Source organism: Amborella trichopoda, chromosome 8 (assembly GCF_054954075.1).
Source record: "Amborella trichopoda isolate Santa Cruz 75 chromosome 8, AtrichopodaSantaCruz75HAP2 v2.0, whole genome shotgun sequence".
NCBI lineage: Eukaryota > Viridiplantae > Streptophyta > Magnoliopsida > Amborellales > Amborellaceae > Amborella > Amborella trichopoda.
Window position 1 is genome coordinate 6,136,872 of NC_142343.1, and position 23,979 is coordinate 6,160,850.

General features: G+C 36.4%; 1 protein-coding gene across 2 annotated transcripts; it reads left to right on the plus strand.

The window, feature by feature from the left end:
• Window positions 1-210: 210 nt before the first annotated feature.
• LOC18436245 (D-xylose-proton symporter-like 3, chloroplastic) lies at window positions 211-19,897 on the plus strand. Of its 2 annotated transcripts, XM_088845647.1 has the most exons (14): window positions 211-506; window positions 613-719; window positions 8,600-8,678; window positions 13,269-13,328; window positions 13,461-13,527; window positions 13,695-13,819; window positions 14,693-14,794; window positions 14,914-15,291; window positions 15,393-15,440; window positions 15,646-15,708; window positions 16,668-16,748; window positions 16,957-17,055; window positions 18,959-19,096; window positions 19,568-19,897. In XM_088845647.1, exons 1-14 carry the CDS (start codon window positions 273-275, stop codon window positions 19,700-19,702), a joined length of 1,716 nt encoding a protein of 571 aa, XP_088701773.1. In that variant the 5' UTR covers window positions 211-272; the 3' UTR covers window positions 19,703-19,897. The 2 variants fall into 2 exon arrangements, with proteins under 2 accessions (XP_088701773.1, XP_088701774.1); XM_088845648.1 differs by lacking the exon at window positions 15,646-15,708.
• The last annotated feature ends 4,082 nt before the right edge of the window (window positions 19,898-23,979 follow it).

Sequence of the window (23,979 nt, forward strand, 5' to 3'; positions counted from 1 at the left end):
GTTTTTTAATTGTTTTTATCTGAAAACCGGTAAAATAGGTCTATTTTCTTTCTCCATAATTGAATGTCCTTTTCAAATTTTATTTTTTATTAAAATTTATTTTTGTAATTAATAATTAATAATTAATTTTACGTGCAACGCACGTGCTAATCGGACAAAGTTTTCTAAAGCTTGCAATAAAACCTCGCAAAATCAGGAGCAGAGAGCTGCATGACGTGCCGCTAGTGCAGGTGCATTTTGCAGACGTGGCAAAAACGCCGCATGTTTTAAACATGGCCATGGCCGCCGCAACAACAACGCCATTATTTTATGTCTCAGCTACTACTCAAGGAAAAACCCTACTTTCTTCATATTTTAACCCTATTAAGAAAATATCTCATCTTTCTCGCTCTAAGGCTTCTCCCGATTCAAAGACGATTGATTGTGATGGCCTGAAACTAAAACCCGTTAGGCTCAAGAGCTCCTCTCACCAAATTTGTGGAATGCCCCTTTCTCAAGGGTTTCAGGTATAATTGAAGCTTGTTTTCATGGAGAATTTGGAATTGAGGTTTGGATTAAATGTTTGGAGTTCTTTATTTGGGATGGTTCTGAGATTATGTGGTTGGTGAGTAGGTTAAAGCGATGGATGACTATGCATCGGGTGAGGGGGAGTTGGCGAAGCCGCTGATTGGGTCTTCGACAAGAAATGAGGCTTTTACTTGGTCTTCTGTGATTTTTCCGTAAGCCTTTGTGTTATTTGGGTTTTTTTGTTTTTGAGAAATGTTAGGGACAGTGTGTTTCTGTTTTTGCGTTTTTCTGGTGAATTTTGGTAATTATTGAAGAAATGAGTGGAAATAGGTTGTTTCTTAATTTAATTTATATAAGTTGAGATTTTTAGGGTATTTTTCGGGAATCTGTGTGGATAATTAAGATTACTGATGGTAGCCAGGTTTTAGTGAAAAATGCAGCTAGTTTTATTTGTGGAGATGCTTGAGTTCAAGAAGTTTCTTGTGCATTTGAACTTCATTTTTGCTGCAACTTTCTTGCTTCCTCTTCTTTAATAATTATGTGAATCTATTGTAGAATGGGAAGGTTGCTTTTTTGTGAACTAGCAAATGTGCAATTTGTGAGGAAAGATTTTCATTGAGTTTCAGTGTTGCAGTATGGGAAGGTTGCTTTTATGTGAATTATATATCTGATCATATAAATTGTTAAGAAATCAATGGTCCTGGGGTTTAAATCCTAAGGCCTATTGCCATACTGTATGATAATTAGTGAGAAACATGTCTATTGATCTTATTTCTAGGTATTGTGTGTGTGTGTGTGTGCGCTTGCGCTTGTGCGTGTGCGTGTGCGTGTGTGATATGCTACATTTCTCTATTTTCTCTTTCTCTTTTTTTATTTCCCGAATTGTTTCCAGCTTTATTTCAATTCCCATATTTTATATATTTTTTCGTCTTGTTTTGACTTTAAATGTTTGTTTTAGTTTAATTTGCTTTTCATTTTTTTCCCCTTCGTTTTTAGTTTTTAACAGTTTTTTAATATTTTTAGTTTTTGGCTCATTTTAGGGCTGGTACACTACACGGGACAGTCCACCCAGGCTCCTCTGAGTTACCGGCTTGGGCTAGGCCCGAGTCCAGACTCTGAGCCTAGGTACTGAACCTTGCTCGGAGTTTAGGGCCTTGAATGCACCTTGAAATGTTGAGTCCAATTGCCAATTGAAACCTTGTTCAACAACCTCAGATAACATATCTCTACCCGTCTATCCAAGTGATACGTACTTATCTGATTGCCATTTCTTTGTATGAACTCCCTATGTACCCTTTTATGGATTAGGAGCAACATTATCTTGTACAATGCAAATCGAAAGAGTATCTTTTACACACACACCCAAAAAAAAAAAAACAAAAAAAAAGTGTGGCTTGTGCATTGCTAGAGGGTAGCTATGTCATGGCATGCCTGCCCTTGGCAAAATAAAATTGTGTTTGACCAAATCTGGGAGCAGGTCTGAAGGTTAAAGGTGCAGCTCAGCTACTTAAGTAGGGGAACTAATTTTGAAGGCGATGCTTTGGCCATGGGTGGGTTTCTACGGCATCCTTGGTCATGACGAGGATTTGAGTTTGGTAGAGTCTATTGTACAAGCGATCAATTTGTATGTTTAAAGGAATACGCCTAATTTTAAATCAATTTCGTTCAGTGAAATTAATCAAAATAGTAATCTTAATAACTAGCTCCTATATCATGCAATTCTTTGTTGGATTTACTTAAACATTGGGACCAATATCCATTGCTTTAGGTTTGTGAAAGACACAAAGGAAGACCAATGTAGTTTTTGGCTAGTTTCTCATATGCCAATCTTTTGGCTAAAATCCTATCGAGGTTCAAACGCATATGCCAAATGGTTTGGCTAGTTTCTCCATTTTGGTAACCTTTCAGCTTATGCTGAAAATAGCACTTTTATGACACTTTTACGAAGATGCTAAGATGCCATATTCCCAAGCATTTTTTAAGGATATGAATATTTGCCTAAACATCAATGTTGTAGGAACAAAACTCTAGGTTCGTTTGCTCCAATATTCTTTCTCTAAGTGCATTTTGTCTCTAACCTTGCTACTCTTTCTCTGCCTCTCTCTCTCTCTCTCAAAATGGATTGCTTTTTGAGAAAATTTTGTTTCATTAAAAGTGAAAGGTGAGCAGCCATGATTGTGAAACCAGATCAGATTAGTGTGTGATCCTCGCAAATTTGACTAAGAAATGAAGCTCTACGGCCATATGGTGTTATACATGTATGATATGCTCAACAATGTGGTTTATGGGGCCCTGATCATCGATGAGTAAAACTAAGGCTGACAAATAGCTAACAATGCTCAAGGAGTAGGAGAATGATCATCATCTTCATCATCATCAAGGCCTTTTCCCAACTACTTGGGCCCGGCTACAGGGATCCTGGTCTGCTATTCTTCCCTACCCTCAGTAAGGCCATAAGTCCCCATATCGGTTTTCACTACTTCCAACGATATCCTTTTAGGCCTTCCCTTTGCTCTTTTTGAGCCTTCCACTGGAACCAACTCGCACCTCTTAACAGGTGTTGTACTGGGTCTCCGCTGTATATGGCCAGCTCACCTGAGTCTACGTTCTCTCATCTTATCACCTATTGGAGCCACACCTAAGTTCTCTGGAATGAATTCATTTCAAATTCTATTCCTTCTTGTCTTGCTACTCACCCATCTCAACATCCTTATCTCAGCTGCACTCATCCTATGCATATGTTGTTCTTGACCACCCAACATTTTGTCCCATAAAGCAAAGCCAGTTTGACAACTGTCCTATAGATCTTCCCCTTCAGCTTCATTGGTATACGGTGATCATATACAACTCCAGTTGCACATCTCTACTTCATATACAACTCTAGTTGCACATCTCTACTTCGCTCGTTCAACTTTAATTCTATGTGCGACGAGTAGGAGAATCATGTAGGATAAAAAGATGGGCTAGAAGATGTAGGGTTTGGTATCTAGGCATGACGTAAATCAACTTGAGGTATAAGAAAATATAGTAGGTTTTAGTTGAATGATAGGTTGGATTTAAAGTTTGATTTGGATGGTTTGGTTCAATGTTGGAAAACTCTTTTAGTGTTCGAAAACTTAGCCGAGTGACTCGGCCTTGACTAGTTGCCAAGGACAGTTCCCCTGTATCCACTCGAGTATATGGGAATCTGTATAACACTCTAGCAAGTACTATGCAGACTTCCCCAAAGTACTATAGAGCTTTGGCAAACTACCCTAGTTCTAAAGTACTCGTGTATGTCCGTATAGTAGTTGACAAAGTACTATAAATGGAAAAACATGGGGGGCAACCCCCCTTTATTTCATTTCTCTCTCTCAAAATTGGGAGGCAGAAATCTGTTGGCTTGCGCTCCTTTTGCATCTCTCGTAGAAATCCATTCCCTTTTCATCTCTCTCTCTCTCTCTCTCTCTCTCTCAGCAGGGGCCAAAACTTTGTCCCCCTTCCCTTTTCATCACTCTCACCCTCTCCAAATGAGGTTTAGAAATCTGGCCCGCTTTTTCATTTCTCTCTAAAAGGGGCCAGAAATCCGCCCCCCTATTTTCATCTCTCTATAAAAGGGGGTGGAAATCTGCATCCCTTTTTTATCACATTCTCTTTGTCTCTCTAAAAGGGGGCTAGAAATTTGCCCCCCCTTTCAACACACTCTTTCTCTCTCTATAGGTATTTACTGATCTTTTTAAATTATTTTTAACAAATTTTTTGTTTGCTATTTCATCTTTTAGCCCTTTTTGGTTCATACACTACTCGGGCAAGTCCACTTGGACATGTCAAAGTTATGAGTCTTGAGTCAGAGACGAGTGTCAAAACCTCGATTTGGCCGGAAGGTAATAGGGTGTTGGGGTAGGTTTTGGTTATGTTTATGTTAGGTTGGGCAATAACGTTTAGAGTTTGTAGCTGAGGATTCCGTGGCAAGATTTGGGTTTAGTGTATGCTGGTGTGGCTGGTTTTTGTGGTTTGATTTGGCATGGAAATCAATAAGGGTTTAGGTTGTTCTTGACTTCTTGAGGGCGTGGCCATTGTGGTATTAGTTGAGGGCATGATGTGAAGATGGGGATGGATGTCATGTGGATGGAAGGATAAAGAATTTGGAATGGATGGGTCACATTTGGGGATAATGGCTGAGGAAAGATGGGATGGGCATGTTATAGAAGAAGAGAGAGAGAGAGAAATGACCCTAATCTAGTTGAAATCAGCACTTTTGACGATTTGAGTTGCAGTTTCTGTACAACAAGAAACTGTCGAGGAATCTGCACCTAAAGTGATGCATTAAACAACACCAATAGATTGGAGAAGCAGCATTTTGAAATGTTCAATTCTATGTTCCTCAGGCCCTTTCTTGTATTTATATATTTATAGTAGTTCTATACTCCCGATTTAACTTTTCTTGGACTTCATGCCTACTAATAGATTGGCAAATAGTAAATACTCCTCCTGTAGTGGTGAAACCCGTGTTCGCAAAATCGAACTAGAACGGTTAACAGGACATGGGCCCAGAAGCGGTTTAACCTAACCGATAAACTAGCCAATTCAACCGTTCTAACCAGGCAAGTCCCGAGTGGTAAAAAAAGTGTTGAAAAAAATACAAAAATATATAAAAAAAATCTACTAAAATATGAAGAGCATATAAAGAATGATTAAAACAAAATGCATTCAAATGAAGTTGAAAATTAATAATAAAAAAATGGATTTTAACGAATCGATTTGTACTTAAGGGTATTTTTAAAATTTTCTGAAAAAGATGGAAACATATAAAGTGAATATTAATGACCAAAATAATTTTTAATCTTTACCATAATGTAAAGAATACTAAAAAATACATTACAAATCAAATTCCTTACTTTTGGGAATTTATATACATTTGTTTTGAATTTTTTTATTTAAATACCGGTTGATCACCAAAACCGCCCAAAACCGAAACCGGCTAGTGGCCGGTTCCGATCTAACCGGGCGGTTAGTGGTTAGATCGCACGGTTTTACGAACACTGGGTGAAACATAACTATCATAATAGAATCTAGTCATTTGAGGAAGAAAAGCAAGCGTTAAAGAAAAATAAACCCCAACTCCTGTCCCTAGATGAGAACCCAATGAGAAATTGGAGGGCTTAATGTAATGGGACCCACATGGGTTGGTTGGTTCCCCTTGCAAGTTCTGCATTTACTGGATGCAGTGGGACCTCCCTTCTAAAATGCCCTGGTGAGGTGCACAACTCTCTCTCTTGGTCCATGGTATCAAGGGCTTTGATACGGACACCGTGAGGGACGAGAAATTTGCCACATTCAAGGTCATGCATGCTCATGTCAAGCTTGAGATCGCCTCCTTATATCACCATTTCATCAAGCTTGAGCACTTCTAGCACCCTCCTCTTGTTGGTTCCAAATAGTCTGAGGTGTTTTATCTCAAGATAAAGGGCTGTTGATTCTATTACCTTTGAGATCAAGACTCACGTACAAAAGGAAGAACATGCTAATAACATTGATGTTGCCTATAATGAAGCTATGGTAATCAATTAGTTTTTTTTTTAAAAAAAAGGCAAAACAAAGCTATGGTACCCAATAACCATTTTTCTTTTTTCTTTTGTCCAGTTAAGAAAATATAGAAGGTTTGATGATGATTTTTCTCTACTTTAAATATTGTTATGAATGAATAATTGTTAGTTACTTACTCTAATGTGCTCGGTCTTGTTTTGAACATTTACTATTTTCAAGTTCAAGATGTGGCATAACTGATTTGGACAACATTGCAAAAGAGGTACTCACAGCCTTGCTTATTTGGCATTGAATCTTCTGTAATAATTTTGCGCTGATATGCAATGTAGGTCTTGGTTTGAATGTGAATGCAGTTGTATTAGTAGACTAGGCTGCCCAAAGTTGATACCAGAGATAAGAAAAGCAAACATATCTTAGATGAATTTTTCTAAAATTTTAGCATTAGGACCCTGATTTGTAGGTCTCACCTCTTGTCTTTCTAATCCCTCTCTTTCTCTCCGGTTTTTTTTCTTTTAGAATGATTAATGACTAGAACATTTTTTGTGCTATTTTTGTTTATTAATGAGTGCGATAGGTTCCCCCTCAATAATAAATAGTCGGACTATTTATTATTCACAAGATTTATTAGTTTGGAGTGTACTAGACCATATATCAATGGCTTATAATTTAGGGAAAAGTTTATATAGAGCTGAGATTCCAACCCATCAAATTGGAGCTCACCTCAAAAATTTCACTAGAAGAGGCTGTTTTGATGTCCAAATATCCTCAAATTGATCATCTCGACATCAAGGTGCATGAACATGAGAAAAAAATGGATTTCAAGTTTTGAAAATGGTGTATTTTGTAACTCATTTTTGGACCGTCAAGATTTTCAAGTTTTCATAGATCTGTTGATCTACACTATTTTTTAAGCTTTAAATTTTATAAATAAAGATTAAAATATATTTTAAGGCTATCACAAAGATTTCCAATATTGAAACCACATTTCTCAACTCTATTTGAGGGTAGGCTCTAATTTGATTGTTTAGAGCCTAGGCTCTATACAAACCACACCCTATAATTTATACTACACCTAGGATCTACCATTTATTCTATAATTCAAAATGTTAGTTTCATCGGAAATAGTCGTTAGGTGCTCCATACGTCGTACACTTTAGGTGTTTAGTGTAGTCATCCAAATTTAGGTTGTATTCGGAGGAATACAATTTTAAAAGATGATCGACGTAAATTGTTTGAAGTTTGAAATTACAATATGTGATAAATAATTTCGTTCATTATTTACCAAAAGTAGTCCCACTTGTCAATAAACAAAAATAGCACCAATTCATCATTTGGTGACATAAATAATTGTCCCATTTGTTAGTGATGAGTGGCAACTTGTTCCACTACTTAAAACACACGAAATAACACCCAAATGTCCTTGTTAATAGCCCTGAAAAGAAGGGGATGATAGCAAGTAGACGTGAGAATTTATAGCAGGGCTCATTGCTTATAATTTAGAATATATCGTCTTAGATTGGCTTGCTTTCCTTGTATTCAACAAATGCAATCTGAGTTGCTTTTCTTCTATACAACAAATGCAATCTGAGTTCTACTCTGTTCACAGAGTACCTCTGCATCCGAGACCAAGAATGCCATTACATATCAACCACAAATAGGACCAAGAATTCCACGTTAAAATGGAAAGGTTAGGTGTATCTTTTTGCTGAATTGTAAGTGCCAATTTGGTCATCCGGATTTTGAATGTGAAGATGGCAATGTTTTGAGGAAGGCTAAACTTGGTTAGTAATTAGGAGCAAACTCTTAATAAGTGCCTACCCCACCTTCTTCTGAAATCCTCCAACACCCATCTTAAGAGAGTTTCGGCGAATCAAAGGGTTTTTACGGCAAGATGAAGGAAGATTGCTATCACCACCTTTTTTAGGTTAAAACTAACAAATGAACGACTAAAAAGGGCAAGGGTGGTAGGCCCAAAAGGATGTGGTTGGAAGTAGTCCGAAAAGATATGGGGACTAATGACTTGACTGAGGATAGAGTAGAATGGAGAACCATGATTCATGTAGCCGACCCCAATTAATTGGGAAAAGGCTAAAATGATGATGATGATGATATCTTAAATTATGAATTTTCTTTTGAATTTCATTTCCTTTTAGTTTTCTGACTAAACAAGTTCTCCAAATTACAGTTTACCAACTTAGTGTTTTTCTCACGAGTGACTTGTTGTTTCCAACAATCTAAGGCTCATGAATTATAAATGTGATCAAGTTTGAGAAACAAGTTACATTTTTGATGTACTTCCCTTCTCCCCTCTACTGAAATTTCACAATATGTAATTTTACCATCCATTGTGATTAGATTTATCTTTATATGCATTTTTGCACCACGAGATTCAGTATGAACTGCTTCCTTATTGTGGGTACATGATTTATCTGAGTTTCTATTGGTTGACTACACTTGCAAACAAAAAGAATAACATAATATAACAGTTTCTCTATAGATTTCCACGAAATTTACATTCTGTGAACCTTATCTTTTTTATAATACTTGTTTGCTTTTCACACTGTAGATTTCTCTTTCCGGCTCTGGGTGGCTTCCTATTTGGATATGACATTGGTGCCACTTCAGGGGCTTCTATTTCGTTGCAGGTAATTTTCTCCATTTTGTGAGTATATAGAAACGAATTATCTTGACTTGGACTACAATGTAGACAAAATACAAGCCAATACAACTTGAAAATTTTCAATATATTTGAAATTACTACTTGCAAAATCAAATTACAGCAAGATCACTGTGACTACAGTGAGCTATTGACTTCTAAATACACTCAAATGAGAGGATACAACTGAATTAGGGTCCTTTCCACATGAACAAAACAAGCCACAAAAGGAAATCATCAAACTATACATTTATAATGTGTATTTGAAAATTCAGCATTGCTCAAACTTACAAGACAAAATTATACATCAATGAACTCATAAAATCTCATCACAACATCATCTCCCTTACATCAACATACATTTGCTCAAGTGTGCAATGCAACATGATCATGGGAAGCCATTTGAGCTCTCAGGTGCCCGGTTTATGACCTTGAGTCTTAGCTATATACCATTGGTGACATGTGATGGCATGACTTGTGATGACATACCACAAAATCGGGTCAATTCATCACCTAACAAATGGGAAGCCAAGCATCTATTGATACACACTTAAAACATAGAAGGATTTGCAAAGATTGAAATATTAAAAAATTGTGAGAGAAAACCAGGCTTGTAAAACACAAAACCGGTTCAATTGAGTTTACAATTCGGCTCTCAAAATTTCGGCGTAGTCTTCTCTTATAAAATCAACAATACAAGGGATAAAAAAGAAGATCTAAGTGATTGATATGATCATAAAAAACTCAGAGAAATATCAGCCATAGTTACTCCAAACTTCAAGGAGAGATTTCTGTGTAGCATAGGCTACACATACACTGTAAATTGTTTATAAGGGTTTTTTTTTTGCAATTTCTAATAGTGTAGGGGCTTTTTTTGCAAGGTCAAACTATTGGTAGGTGACAGCAAAAAGCCCTCTTCAACTTGTGCTTTTATGTTTATGTGAAGCAAAGCACTCTCGAACTTTCGCAACAGTAAAACCCCTCGTTTTAGAAGCAATATGTCAAAATGTCCATGGATGAGGCCTTTAACTATATGGATCAAGAGATATCAATGAAGGCTCAAAGGATCAAAGATCCAATCATCAAAGGATGAAAAGATGTTGCGGTAATTGAGAATTTACAGCAAAGATAAACTAAATGGATCAATGAAAATATAAATGATCTTACTCAATTGTTGAAGGCTTGAAGACTAGATCATCCATAACTTAAAATTTGAGTTTTGGATCGCCATTAATGGAGTAGTATAAGACCTTCAATAGACTTCTTCTCTCACCTTAATATGAAAGAGGATTTTAGAGAAAGGAACAAGAGACTCTCTTTGGGCATGCTAGCCAAATGGGAGAGATAAAGACAAGTTCGTGCCACTTTTGGAGAGAGTAAGGGTGAACTGAACTCATATGAGAAATGATAAGCTTCTAACCCTTTAAGTGTGAAGATGTTTCTAGATGGATGAATCTTGACCCATCATGTCATCTACTAATAGCTACAAAGAGAGGCTCGAACCATCTACCATCATGCCATCAAGATGTGTGGTATGAATTTAAACACCTTTATCCTCCTTTAATTCACTCCAATTTCCCTTGTTATTAAAATATCCATACACTTTATATTTAATAAAACTAAAACCAAGATGGAGGGTATACCCTCATGATAACTTGTTAAATATTCCAGCGAAAAGCAAGTCTCAAAAGTTCCCTCAATGTTATAAGAGCATGGCTAATGAATTCATGCCACATAAGCTAGGTGATTAATTGCATATTTACCATATACCCTTAGAGTTAGACTTGTAATTACAAGTCCTATACCCCTTCTAGAATCCGCTACCCATATGCACAAACCCCTTGCATATTAAACATGTGCCAAAATAATTTTTTCAAAAACTCAATATTTGACAAAAGAGCATAATTCATTATCATTAAATTAAAACAACAAACTGCATAAAGACATGGGAGTCCTTGAAGGGTTGATGTCGCCCCCATGTCATCCTCCACTTGGGGGGGACGTGAGACCCCCCAAGCCAACATGTGGACACCCATCGGCCATTTGGGTGTCCCGTGTGGGTCCTGGGGACTGTCCTTTTTTTGTCATTACGTTCTAACAATTTTGGAAATCGGATTTTCTTGCCCAGAAAATCCAGAAATATTCTAAAAAATCCATAAAAATCATTTTAATGATTTTCCATCAAACTAAATAATTTTTGCATTATTTAAAAACATTTACAAGGGAAATTAGGATCTTTGGAGTTTAAATTACGAAACAAAGCACTTTACTATGCTAGACCCGAAATCCAAAGCCACCTTCTTGGTATGACCCAACAGACTCATGACCCACAAATAATAATCAGGTGCGCATGATCTCAACCTATCAAATTCAAACCAATGTGTGAGTTTGAATCCTCAAGTATAAGTGGATTTCAGGTGCACCTCCTAGAGGACATCCACACACATGGTGCAGGGGTTCCTCTCTTGGCACATGTGCATAGCTCTAACTAGTAGATCCTCGGAAGAGTGGCTTCCCATGCACTGTGATTGTACATGCACATGCTACGAGAAGATTATAAGAGTTAGGGATTTAGGTCAATGTCTATTGGCTCTAATCTTCCCTTACAGGGATTTTTTTGTCATCGAGCTCATACATAAATCGTATCGTCCTGGCCCATTACTCAGTCATGAGGCACAAATATAACAACCGACCCTGACTAAGAGGTAACCCTCAACCGTCTCAGTAGCTCCCATGCATATAAATCCTCTTCATGACTTAATCGGGGTTCTATGACTCTTGGTCCCTGTGTGCCAAGATCCTAGAGTCATGCCGCTCTTTTACTCCCATTAAGGTAAGAGCCATTGAAAATGTTGGAATTTAAGGCCTTGAAAGGACATAATTCCAACACGTTTTCCTATTGCACTTAGGTGCCTTCCGGCTTGCACTCCAAAAGTTACATTTGTTTATGATCTTTTCCGTCATAAAGTAGTGCCTAAACTTTTCCTGGAGGTGGCATGTGTTACACTTAATATTGACATTCATGGAAAATTGATTCGCATTGTACTTGAGCATAATAATGACTGATAATGCCTTATATGCAATTGACCTATAAATTACTAAATTTCCCTTGTTATATAACAAATACTACAATTGTATGCTTCTATTACAAAGTGAGCTTTAGATGCATGAACGCATGATACTACAAAAATGCGCTTCTCCTAATGGAGTGGAGAAGCTAAGAATAGCAATATTGTGCACGAGAACTCTCACACCCATTGTGATGCTCATGGCACGGGTGTCAACGAGCTTAGCCGAAACAAGCATGGGCATGTTCAAGCTTGGCTTGACTGGAGAAGCTAAGAACACCAATATCGTGCACGAGAACTCTCACATCCATTGAGACGCTCATGGCAGGGGTGTCAACGAGCTTAGTCGAAACAAGCATGGGCATGTTCAAGCTTGGTTTGAATGGGTGGAGGACCAGCATGACTTGAGCTTGAATCACCAAACTTGAGCTTGGCTTGATTCAGGAAGGAAGCTTGAGCTTGACTTGGCTTGATTTGTTTACCATGGCTTGGCTCGAATTGTACAAGCCCATTAGTGAGCCGAGCCAAGCCATAAACGTGACCACAAGATCATAAATTAGGCAATATACAATATGATATATGCATTATGTAATTAGTGTCTTAAGGGAAGTCTCCTCATTGAGATGGGGTTAATATGGTGGAATATATGATTCTGTACTTTTAATTATTGTATTTATCATATTTAAACAAGATTAAGCCAAATTTGTCTGCGCTTGTGCTTGGATCGTTTAAGACACGAGCCCACTGGTTTGGCTTGACTTGGCTTGGCTGTTGAGCTGCAAAATGATATTTCTCAATCTTGTCACAGTGCAAGCTGACCCAGCTCCCAAGCTGACTTGACCTGTGGAGACCCCTAGCACATGGAATGTCTCACATGTGTTAGATACTGTTGAGTTGATAACTTGTAATAATAAGGTGTTCCCCTAGCATCAATAGGCCTTATCTTTTAGTGGAATTTTATGGTCTATGCTTCCATGGTACCATCAGCTAACCTTGTAAATGCCTCTGTCACCAAGTGAAAATTTGAATTGTACCGGCTACTGAATGATCTAAATTAACACTAGAATAACTCAGGGTGCATGCATATGAGGTTTGCTATCTTCCTCCTCCCTAATGTTGGGCTTAAAGAAGATGGTCCACATCTCTCAACGCAATTGCCATTACTTATGCAGCACCAGAACATTTCCAGCTAGGGACATTTTCCATCATTTTTTGAGGGTAATGGTGAAATAATTGTGTTAAATTAAGGATTGTAATTTGGCCATTAAATGGCATGGCACATTGTTATATAAGACATCCTTAGATGCTAAATGTTGACCTTACTTTATAACCTATTCTTGTTGGTCCTTTGCTATGAAAAAAATTCCACTATCTAATTTCTAAAATTTGTCGTACAATACATGGGTAAAGGTGTTTCTTATCAAAGAATACAGGGTATCATTATTTCTTCATGGTTTCTGGATATTCACATCAGTTGTATAATATAATAAGTGACTTGATTTTTGTTCCAGTCTGCTGAATTGAGTGGCACAACATGGTACAACCTTTCGGCAATACAGACAGGTCTTGTGGTATGGCTTCAGTATCCTCATTGTGTTTCTGCTGAGTGGAATAGTTGTCTGTAAAGTATGGTTATATACCCTGAATTTTCCTTCCTAAGCTGGTTTATGGTTCTTATGGGATACCTTGCACTTTGTTTGCAGGTCAGTGGTTCATTATATGGTGCTCTTTTCGGGTCACTCATAGTATATCCTATTGCAGATTTTCTCGGTATCACTTGCCTTGCCCATGAATTCTTCCTGATTCCATTTTCTTTGCTCTGAAACTTATTTTCACACTTAAGTAGAAACTTGCTTGTTAATATTCTATTTATATCTGATCATCTGATACTCTCAAAGAAACCTAGAATTTGACATTGTTTAAATTTCTTGTTGAAGGAAGGAGAAGAGAATTGATTGTAGCGGCCTCACTGTATGTTCTTGGGGGTTTAATCACTGGATTAGCTCCAGACCTCGCAGTTCTAATTATAGGGCGACTTATTTATGGTCTTGGTATTGGCATGGTGAGTTGTCTTGGAATACTTGATTCTCTTACGAATTGCATCTTGTTGGTCCTAGGGATAGCCTTACTAGGAGAGTTCATACTAAAACTACACAGTTTTGTGATGCTGGCTTGAATACGAGACTGGCTTTCTTGACAGCTATCTTTCTTTATTTGTGTTGAATCCTTTTGAGATGGAAGAAGCTACAGTTTCCTGATCCATAATTGCTTCACACAATTGTTTGAACTTAACACTTTTATTCTATGCCACCAGATGAGATGTCTAATAGGTGTATGTATCTTTGGTATTTAATGCTATGGTATCACTGATTTAGTGGATCCTTACCTTGTGAGGTTAATTGATCTTTAATCATTTATTTGGCATTGTAACGAGCATGTGTCATTTTAATTAACTACTATTTTATACTTTTTCTGGACAATTTACTTCACTCTTATGTGTGTGCACAAAACTTAGCAATTGAGGTTTAGTAGACCATGACAAGGTCTAAAAGTTCAATTTGAGTACAAAGTTGGACTTTGGAAGAATGACTTCATCTGGGTGGGTCAAAATAATACGTTGTGAAAAAGTTGGTGAATTTTCAAAATTTTCTGAAAAAGTCTCACAAAATAGGAAACTTCATAAAAGAATATTAAAATATATTTCATTGTATGCCACATTAAGTGCGTCCTGGTTTTGAAGTTGCTCATCCCCCAAAAGAATTAGGTCGGGCAACTTAAGTCAAGTCAGACTTAGTAAAGCATTGAGGTGAAATACTGAAACTTATGGATTTATGTCAGATACCCGTCTTGAAATAAATTCTTCCCCGGGGTTTTCTGTTATTACATCGGTCATGGGGAGTTCTTAAACTGACTTGTTATAGTATTGTATGTGCAGGCTATGCATGGAGCTCCTCTCTATATTGCAGAGACTTCTCCATCTCAAATTCGTGGGACATTAATATCTCTAAAGGAGCTGTTCATAGTTTTAGGGATACTGGTATATGGCAAAATACAGAAATTACATTTTTTGTCTCTCACTTATTGTTGCTGTATTATATGGTGCATTCTTTTGGAACTTTTCTTATGTGTTTTTCACTATGAACATATTTTCTGCAGTTGGGTTACCTTGTGGGAAGTGTTGAGATCAATGTTGTTGGAGGTTGGCGTTATATGTATGGCTTAAGTGCATCAATAGGAATTGTGATGGCTATTGGTATGTGGATTTTGCCACCATCACCTCGATGGTTACTTCTTAGAGCAGTCCAGGGAAAGGCCAACCTAGGTGAATATAAAGAAAAAGCAATCTCTGCGCTAAGCAGGTTAAGAGGACGTCCTGCCGGAGATAAAGCATCTGAAGGTCAAATAGAGGACACTTTCGACTCCCTGAAATCAGTTTATGATGGTCAAGAACAGGAAGGCAGTATATGGGAGGTATTTGAAGGAGCTAGTTTAAAGGCCTTCATAATTGGTGGGGGATTGGTTTTTTTTCAGCAGGTAAAGTTCCTGCTTGTTAAACATTCTAATTTTTCACAATCAAACTTGTTTCTTATTGGCCCCTAATCATGTGGTTACGTGGAATTTGACTATCTTGATAGATAACTGGGCAACCAAGTGTGTTGTATTATGCCGCTACAATCCTCCAGGTACTCTGTTTCTGTATGGAATGTTTCAGCCTACCTTAATAGAAGTTATATTTTTTCTTTTGAATAAATGCACCTCCTTATTAAAGTATTAGTCATAAGTTATATATATATATATATATATATATATATATATATATATATATATATATATATATATATATCAATTGAATCATCATGTTCTGCCCGTTGTGTAAGTGTATTGCAGAGTGCAGGATTTTCAGCGGCATCTGATGCTGCACGTGTTGCAGTTATTATTGGTATCTTTAAGGTGTGAGTTGATTTTATTTTCCTTATTTATACTAAAATTGTTATATGTAGAGCCCTTGTTTTTTGCAGTGTTGCTATAATTGTTTTTCTTTTTGCGTTATGTTTTTCTGGTTATTTTTTAGGACATCTCTTGCCCTTGTACTTTAGTAGGATATCCTTAAAAACTCACCTTCAGCATTTCACAATTCTCAACCATTGCAGCATAGAAATCTTAATTTTTTATTTTTTTAAGCAGAATTCATTAAGTTACTTGTATCTAGAGTTTCATTTCAGCCAACTACATTACCTGTCAAATTTCACATCAAACAGAATTGCATGTATAGAAAAACCACTGCTACTGATGCGGCATGAAAGATCCTTTTAGTAGAGAAGCTGTTGAGGAGTGTGTATGAGATACAAACCTTCCAATTAAGCTATGCAGTCAAACACTCTAAATTGGAATACCTTGTTCCATAGCCATATTCCATCGTCATGCTTGTTTTTTTTGCAAAAACTGCCTTCAAGTTGCAAACATATTGAAGAAAGATGTGATAAATGTCAGATTATTCTCTATGCAATTGAAATGATTGTGTCTAATGGTTACCTTGAAATTTGGTGCAACCTTGTCTGTTAAGACCTCTGTGAATGCTGTAATGTGTCAAACTGATTAATTTACATGATGCACTTACATCCTTTTAGTTTATATGTAATTTATGATTAAAACTCTTATTTTGGCTTCAAAATTGAAATGAGGACCATGTCTCCTTACATTTGGAGAGTCATTTTATGCTAATGTAGATGATACTGTTATTATACTTGACAAATGCTAAAATACTTTCTATTCGATGTTTATTTAATTTTAAAGGTTCTTTAATTCTTTGTACTCTTACCTCGTCTAGGCTCTGTTGCAGGCTTGGATGGTTTTACTTGTCTTCTAGTGCTCCATTTATAGAATTATATTGTTCTTTGCTACTCCTGCAGTTACTAATGACTGGCATAGCTGTGGCAAAAGTGGACAGTCTTGGAAGACGCCCTCTCTTGATAGGGGGTGTAAGTGGAATTGTAAGCATCCTTCAACTTCCTAAGACAGTTATTAGAATGTCTGTGGAGGTATTTCTTCTCCGCCTCTAGCTTCTTTTGGAAAGAAAAAAAGAAGAAGAAAAGGCAGTCGAAGACTATTTTTGGATAAGCTCTATGTTGACGTCGACCACAATTATTTTTCTTCAAAATATTAAATATAATGACGATTACTGACTCCTATGTGGTACAGGTCTTCTCATTGTTCCTTCTGGCTGCTTATTACAAAATTCTCCAGGGCTTCCCAGTTGCTGCAGTTGTGGCTCTGTTACTGTATGTTAGTTGTTACCAGGTAACTTTTCCTCCCTTTAAATTGGTAAAGTACAGAATAAGACCATTTATCGCTCTATACAAGGAGGTCAAAATTGCCAGCAACCGTTAGATTTAGAATTGGACAGTTGGGGTTGTGTGATTGACCAAGCTCAAAGTTCAAAAGAAATTTTCTCGATCTTTGCAACATATCCTAAGCTTTAGAATTGACATCTGATAGTTTAGAGCGATTATGACCTCCTTGTACCAAAGGAAAATAGTCTAATAGTATACAATCTCCTTTAGATTTGGCTTGTCATCTATGCCAAATTTAGTAGGATGTACAATTGTTTCCTTTTCTATCAAAAATATCGGCAATAAAAAGAATGCTGTCATGACAATATTTTCTTGGGTTTGAATCTCTGTTTAATGTCACGATGTAATTCTCATTTTCATTAAGGTATCGTCGCCAGGTAATTTTTTCTACCTGCAGTAATATCAAGAACACATTGAGAGGCCTTAAGCCCATTAGGGTTTGTATAAACATTCAAAGGAGGCCCCCCACGGAAGTCAAGATCTTTCTGGAAGGAATTTATAGTCTTTGCCCCCTTTAAGATGCTGTGACAATTAAAGATATATAATTTGTTTTGGTGAATTTCTATCTTGATGGGTGTGCCAAAGTGAGTGCTTTTTTAATATGCATAGGGTGAATTGCATGTGTTCTCTTTCTAATTTTTCTTATTTTCTTTTGTTTTTCAAATGAGCTAGGGTGTCCATTGTATTTTGGGGAACCTTTCTATGTGCCATTAGATATGGGAAAATTATATATGCCTCCCCTCTCCCAGTTGTGAAATCTGATTGGTTGAGATGACTTCAATCACAATGTCCCGCCTCAAAACTGTGTTATTTATTTTTTTATTTTTTACAAATCATATGAACATGAAATTTGGAGTGTGGGATCCTTTCATATGGGGGCTCCTAAAAAAAAATTCGGACAAGTTTCATGTTCATTTGTTTTGTTAGAATGATTTTATAAATTTTAGGTGCCCCCCTATGAGAGGATCCGACACCCCAAATTTCATGTTCATATCATTTGTAGAACTAAATTGAAAATAAAATACTCTGAGCCATCCATTCAAAATCAAGATTAAATGATCAGAGGTTCATTTATGACATTTTTTTTTTTGGGTAATTCAGTGGGGAAGACAGGCCCCTACCCATTTTTTCAATAGATTAGGGAGTTAACATTTTGAAGGTGTTAATTGGGGGTGCAGCGGTAGGAATGGATACCACATTATCGCTAAAGCTATCCGCAACCGTCCATATGATTTTCCTATACCTAGCGGCTTATGGAAAGGCTTCCATTGTATTTTACTTATTGCATGGTGGTATTGTTTGAAAGGTTTATTGTTGTGTTACAACCACCTCAATGACCGTTCTTGGTAGTGTCATGAAGGGATGCACTTGGAGGGTCATTAGATGGCTTTGGGGAGAGAAGGTGGAGTCAATTGTTATTATGAGAGGATCTTGGACAAATTTCGGGCAAAACAAGTGATGGATTTTAGTTTTTCTTGTAGGAAGTTCCTTGGCATCTCCATTCATATCCCTCAATCTGGATGCTGAAGCTTGTTGGCTCTTTAGTTTGTGTATATTTAATGGAAAATATTTTATCAGAAACTTCTCATTAAGGAAGTTATACCTGTGGTTAATCATGTCTTTTATAATCGTATGTTTAGATCCATATCCATTGGGTACAACAGTGAGTTCCTACACTAGTTAATCATTCTCCTTTTGTCTCGTTGTTTTATCTGTCATTCATGTTCAACCAATATGGAAAATGTTCAGATGTTTGGTTGGTTTTGTTGTTTGATTAGGTTTGGTATGCAATTTTCTTATTTGTAGTATAATATGGAGCTCACTGAGCTGTTATGGCCAATGAATATCAGATATCCTTTGGCCCAATCAGTTGGCTGATGGTTTCGGAGATCTTTCCTCTGCACACTAGAGGGCGTGGAATAAGTCTAGCAGTTCTCGCTAACTTTGGCTCAAATGCAATAGTCACATTTGCTTTTTCACCATTGAAGGTACTTCTTCACCCCCTTCTCTCTCTCTCTCTCTCTCTCTCTCTTTGAGTGCTATTACATCTCAGAATTCCGGTAAATCCCTTTCTCGCACTACCCTTAACTTTCATCATTGGACCAAGATAACATGGGTTTGCGTGTGACTCGGGCAGTAATTTTATTTCCGTGCCTTGCGTAAACGATCATGGTCATTTAACCATCAGCCATTACACCCCTCATCCAACAAAAGGGAGGGAACATTGTATTATTTTTTTAGCTGTTTACTTTGACAGTTTTTTTGCCAGCCTTTTTCCTAATCTCCCTCAGTTATCATGTTCTTAAATTGAGAATATTGTTGTTTTGAACAAACAAAACCATTGATAACGTTGATATTATCTCTTTTCTAGTTAGAGAAGCTTCTTTGTTGCATTTGGGAAAAATGTTGGTTGCCTTTAGTTATTGATAAGATTGTTTGTGATTTGACAAATTTTGCAGGAGTTGCTAGGAGCAGCCAACCTATTTGCATTATTTGGGGGCATAGCAATGTTGTCGCTCTTGTTTGTCATCTTTTACGTCCCTGAGACGAAAGGATTGAGCCTTGAAGAAATAGAGTCGAAGGTCTTACAATGAAATCCCTGTCTTCAATGGCGTGGCCTCCATTCTAATATATTTGTAGCTTTCCTCAGAGGCATCCATTCTCAACTCAGTTATCAGTAACTCGGTTGAATTGTAATGTAATTTATCTTAATAAAGTTTGGTTTGATCTCCCTCGGTACAAAAATAATGCACCACGTTTCAAGAATACAAAGCAGGATTTACAGTTAATGCTCTCTCTCTCTCTCTCTCTGTGTCTCTCTCTCATGCATGTATACATGGATTTGCAGGAGTATCAGGAAAACATTTCTTCCACTTATAAGGAGATAGTTCACAAGATACCACTTATATCCCACATTAACAGTTTTAAGAGATGGGAAAGCTTTCTATTTGCTACTAGGTGAGCAAAATTTCTATATGCGACTCTCTCGCTCACTCGCTCTCTCCCAGATCCCAATGGATGGATAGGATAGTTTTAGCCATTATGTCATAAGTGAGCAACTAATCGTTCGATCTAGATCTAACAATTTAGAATATTTTATTTTTATTTTAACAAACCATATGAACATGAAATTTGGTGCATTTCACCATCTCAATGAGGTGCGCCAAAAATAACAAAAATTTTTTTTTTCAAAAAATAAAATACTCAAACTACCCTTTAAAATTTTTAGGAGTATTTTGGTTATTCCATTTTATCTGGAATGTTTTTTTTTTAAAATATCTTTCATCGGTGCGAGCTTACGAGAGGATTGGACGACTCAAATTTGGTGTCAATATCATTTCTAGAAAAAATATTAAAATAAAATAGTATTTAGATGTGACATTGTGATTAAGGCCACTTATGTTTTGTGTTAACCCTCCCGAAATTCAAACTGTTAGGCACGTTTTGTGTTAACCCTCCCGAAATTCATGCTGCTAGGAACTTAGATATGATACATCAGTAGTATGAGGTATAATATTGGCGCATCATTGACGTCCAGGGCATCCATTATATACGACTTTTTTTTTTTTAGTAATTTAATAGAGATGACGAGCTCCTACCTGTTTTTTAAATCTTTAGTGGTATTCATGATATATCACTTTTTTTTTGGGTAATTAGGTGGAGATGACGAGTCCTTACCTGATTTTGAAATCTTTAGTGGTATCCATGGTATACCACTTTTTGTTTGGGTAATTCAGTAGGGATTATGAGCCCTTGCCCATTTTTTAAATCCTTAGTGGTTGTATCTATGATACTTTTTTTTTTTTTTTGGGTAGTTCAGTGGAGATGACAAATACCTATCTATTTTTGAAATCTTTAGTGGTATCCATGGTATACCATTTTTTTTTAGGTAATTCAGTAGAGATAATGAGCTTTTATCCGTTTTTGAAATCCTTAGCGGTTTTTTAATGTGTTAGGTAAAAATAAAAGCCTAGACCTTAGTTGTGTTACTACCACGACCCCAACCCCATTCTCATGATATGCTACTCATGTTTATTGTGTTTAGCACGACTCAAGGATAAACTCTTGCCCAGGTAACTGAAAAGTATCACTAATCGTGGCCATACATCATCGATGATAAACGGTGGATCTACCTGAGGCGTACGCCCACGTCCTATAGCATACTCCACCAATTTGTTTCTCTACATGAATTTTGGCTTGGCGTTCTCTCTCTAATTTGATACGCAATGTCTAGCTAGTCACAGTTTCTTATCAAATTTTTTACATTTTGCTAAGTTTACTGTACAATACCAATTTCTCCCTTATATTCCTTTTGGGGTTTCTCAGTAGAAGTAAGGCACACCTCTAGCGTTTGCTTAGGGATTTTTTGGTGTTGGAAACTTTATTATAGTTTGAAAATTTATTTTTAGTTTTAGTTATAAAATTTAAAATTTGAAAAATAGTATTGTTCGTTCAGATCAACAAATATTTAAAAAATCTTGAAAATAGACAATCTTTGGCTTTTTACGAGATACATTATTTTTGGATTTGGCATTCTCTTTTTCTTCATGTTCATATATCTTGAGGTCGAGATGATCAATTCGAAGGTTATCCAATCCTGATACCTTCTCTTATGTAAGATTTTTGTGGTGCACCTTACTTCAATCGTATAAGATTGCAATCTTACATGAACGTCTTTTTATTATTATTAACATTTCCTCTTTCCTAATTTGTCAAATTTATCCAGTACAAGCAGCGACAAACCAGTTTGCACCTCTAAACCCAGGAAGCATGCCCACCAACCATTAGATGGTTTAATTCTTTTAAGCCATCCACGTGGAGACACCAGAGCCAATCATTTTTATGAGGGGAACGACTGGACGTGTACTTTGTTGGCACGTGTCACATTTGAACTCTTTCCCACCAATAATTCTTCTCCGTTTCACCATCCCACAAAATAGAATACAGTGGAAAGATATGCAGAAAATACAAACCCATGCTGTTTAGGTTAGAATGGAGAGCTACAACTACAAGTCACCTTGAATTATCATGAAAGGCACACAAATAGATGCATTTAGTTTTGGTACATGGATGTTAGAATTACTCTTATTTGTTAGATTGTAAATCGGGTGACTATAAGTATATCATTGAATATGTTCAAAGTTCAAAATAAATTTTTCGAATACAACCCAACCGATGCAATTTGATACGGTTAAAAGTGATTGCGATTTTCTTGTATTAAAAGTAACCGATCTTATAATATGCAATCCTAAACTATAATGTTTATATAATGTTTAATGACTAGTTTAAAAATATGTTTATAACGCAACGGATGGGCTTCTTTGTTTACGTTAGAGCAATGATGGTGTGGAGGAGGAAAACATAAAATAAGGGTGAGAAAGAAAAGAAAAGATGGGAACATGATAAAAAAAGGGGAAATATGGACAGAGCAGATGAGAATTTAAAAATATTGTATTATTCCATTTTATAGAAAGGGTTGGTTTTTCAATTTAACAATCGTTACTTCTGCCATTTTGAAAATAATGGGCAGTTTTCCTGATTTTTTACCTACTTGTATTGTCAAAAAGCGAAGAGACTAAAATGGCTGTTATGAAGGAAATAACAGCCATTATATATCGTGCAAACCTTTTATTAACCCTCTACTAGTCACCCCGTAGATGTGGTTTGTATAAGGTGTCAAGCTCAAACAATTCAAGGCGACTCTTCAAATTATGCTAAAACCTATAGTTTGGTGTCGGAACATTTGTGTAATGCCCTAAAAAATTTATTTTCATCCTTAATCATAAAATTTAAAGCTTTAAAAATATTGCAAATCGAGTATATTTATAAACACTTAAAATTCTTGAAAATAGAGGTCCAGATAATGTGCTACAAGCTACACTACTTTCAAAACTTGAAATTAATTTATTTTTTTCATATTCATAGGTTAAAATTATCAATAAGAAGGTTTTGCAGTATAAAAACAATTAGTTCTATCAGGTTTTTGAGGTGTGCCTTGCTTCTATAATATGAGATCGACACTTTATATAACCTTTTTCCTTTATAAAATTAACCAAAACAAGGAGCCCTTTAGTTAGAAACCTGGTTTTAGGTTTGAATTATGTAGGGTGCAGATGGTTAATTAGTTTGGCCTAATTTTGATTAAAAAGGGCAGAAATTCGATTCCCCAATAGAAAATCTAAAGGCGAGACCAAAAAATTCTAATAGACCAGGGCTCTGGATTCAAGAACCAGTGGCCGTTTGAGACATTGATTTTACCTTTTTTAATAATATATCTTGCACTTTGAGCCTAGGCACTTGGTCCATACCTCGTAATAGCATGTGCATTAATTTTACTGACCTTTTTGCCCATACTGTTGACTCTAGCGAAAAAGAGAGGCCTGCGCCATAAGTTTGTCTATTACATTTTAAGTATGCAATGTAAGGAAAAAGTTTATATAGTGCCGGGGCTCTAACCGATCAAATTAGAGCCTACAGGGAAAATTTCACTAGAAGAGGTTTTTTTAAAGCTCAAATATCTTCAAATTGATCATCTCGACATCAAGATGAGGTTCTTTTAAAGCTCAAATATCTTCAAATTGATCATCTCGACATCAAGATGCATAGACGTTTACGCATATAGACCATATCGAAATTTGGGCTTTGATGAAAATCAATTAAAACTAACTTTTTAACTATTTTGATTTGTTGGATCTGTCAATTTTGACTTATTAAACATGCTAAATAGAATTAATGTAGTTCTTCATTATAAATTTATATTTTTATTTTTAAAATCCCAACCCAACTAATTTGATTAGCCTCACCAGTTTAGTTGGGTGGCTGGTAAGATTGTCATAGCATAGATTTTACCACATTAATCTAGGGGTTTGGA

Coding starts and splice junctions, on each gene's coding strand:
- LOC18436245 (XM_088845647.1), top strand. CDS start 273: ATGGCCATGGCCGCCGCAACAACAACGCCATTATTTTATGTCTCAGCT. Junction 13,329..13,460: donor CAATACAGACAGGTCTTGTG/GTATGGCTTCAG, acceptor CTTTGTTTGCAG/GTCAGTGGTTCATTATATGG. Junction 17,056..18,958: donor TGTATGTTAGTTGTTACCAG/GTAACTTTTCCT, acceptor AATGAATATCAG/ATATCCTTTGGCCCAATCAG.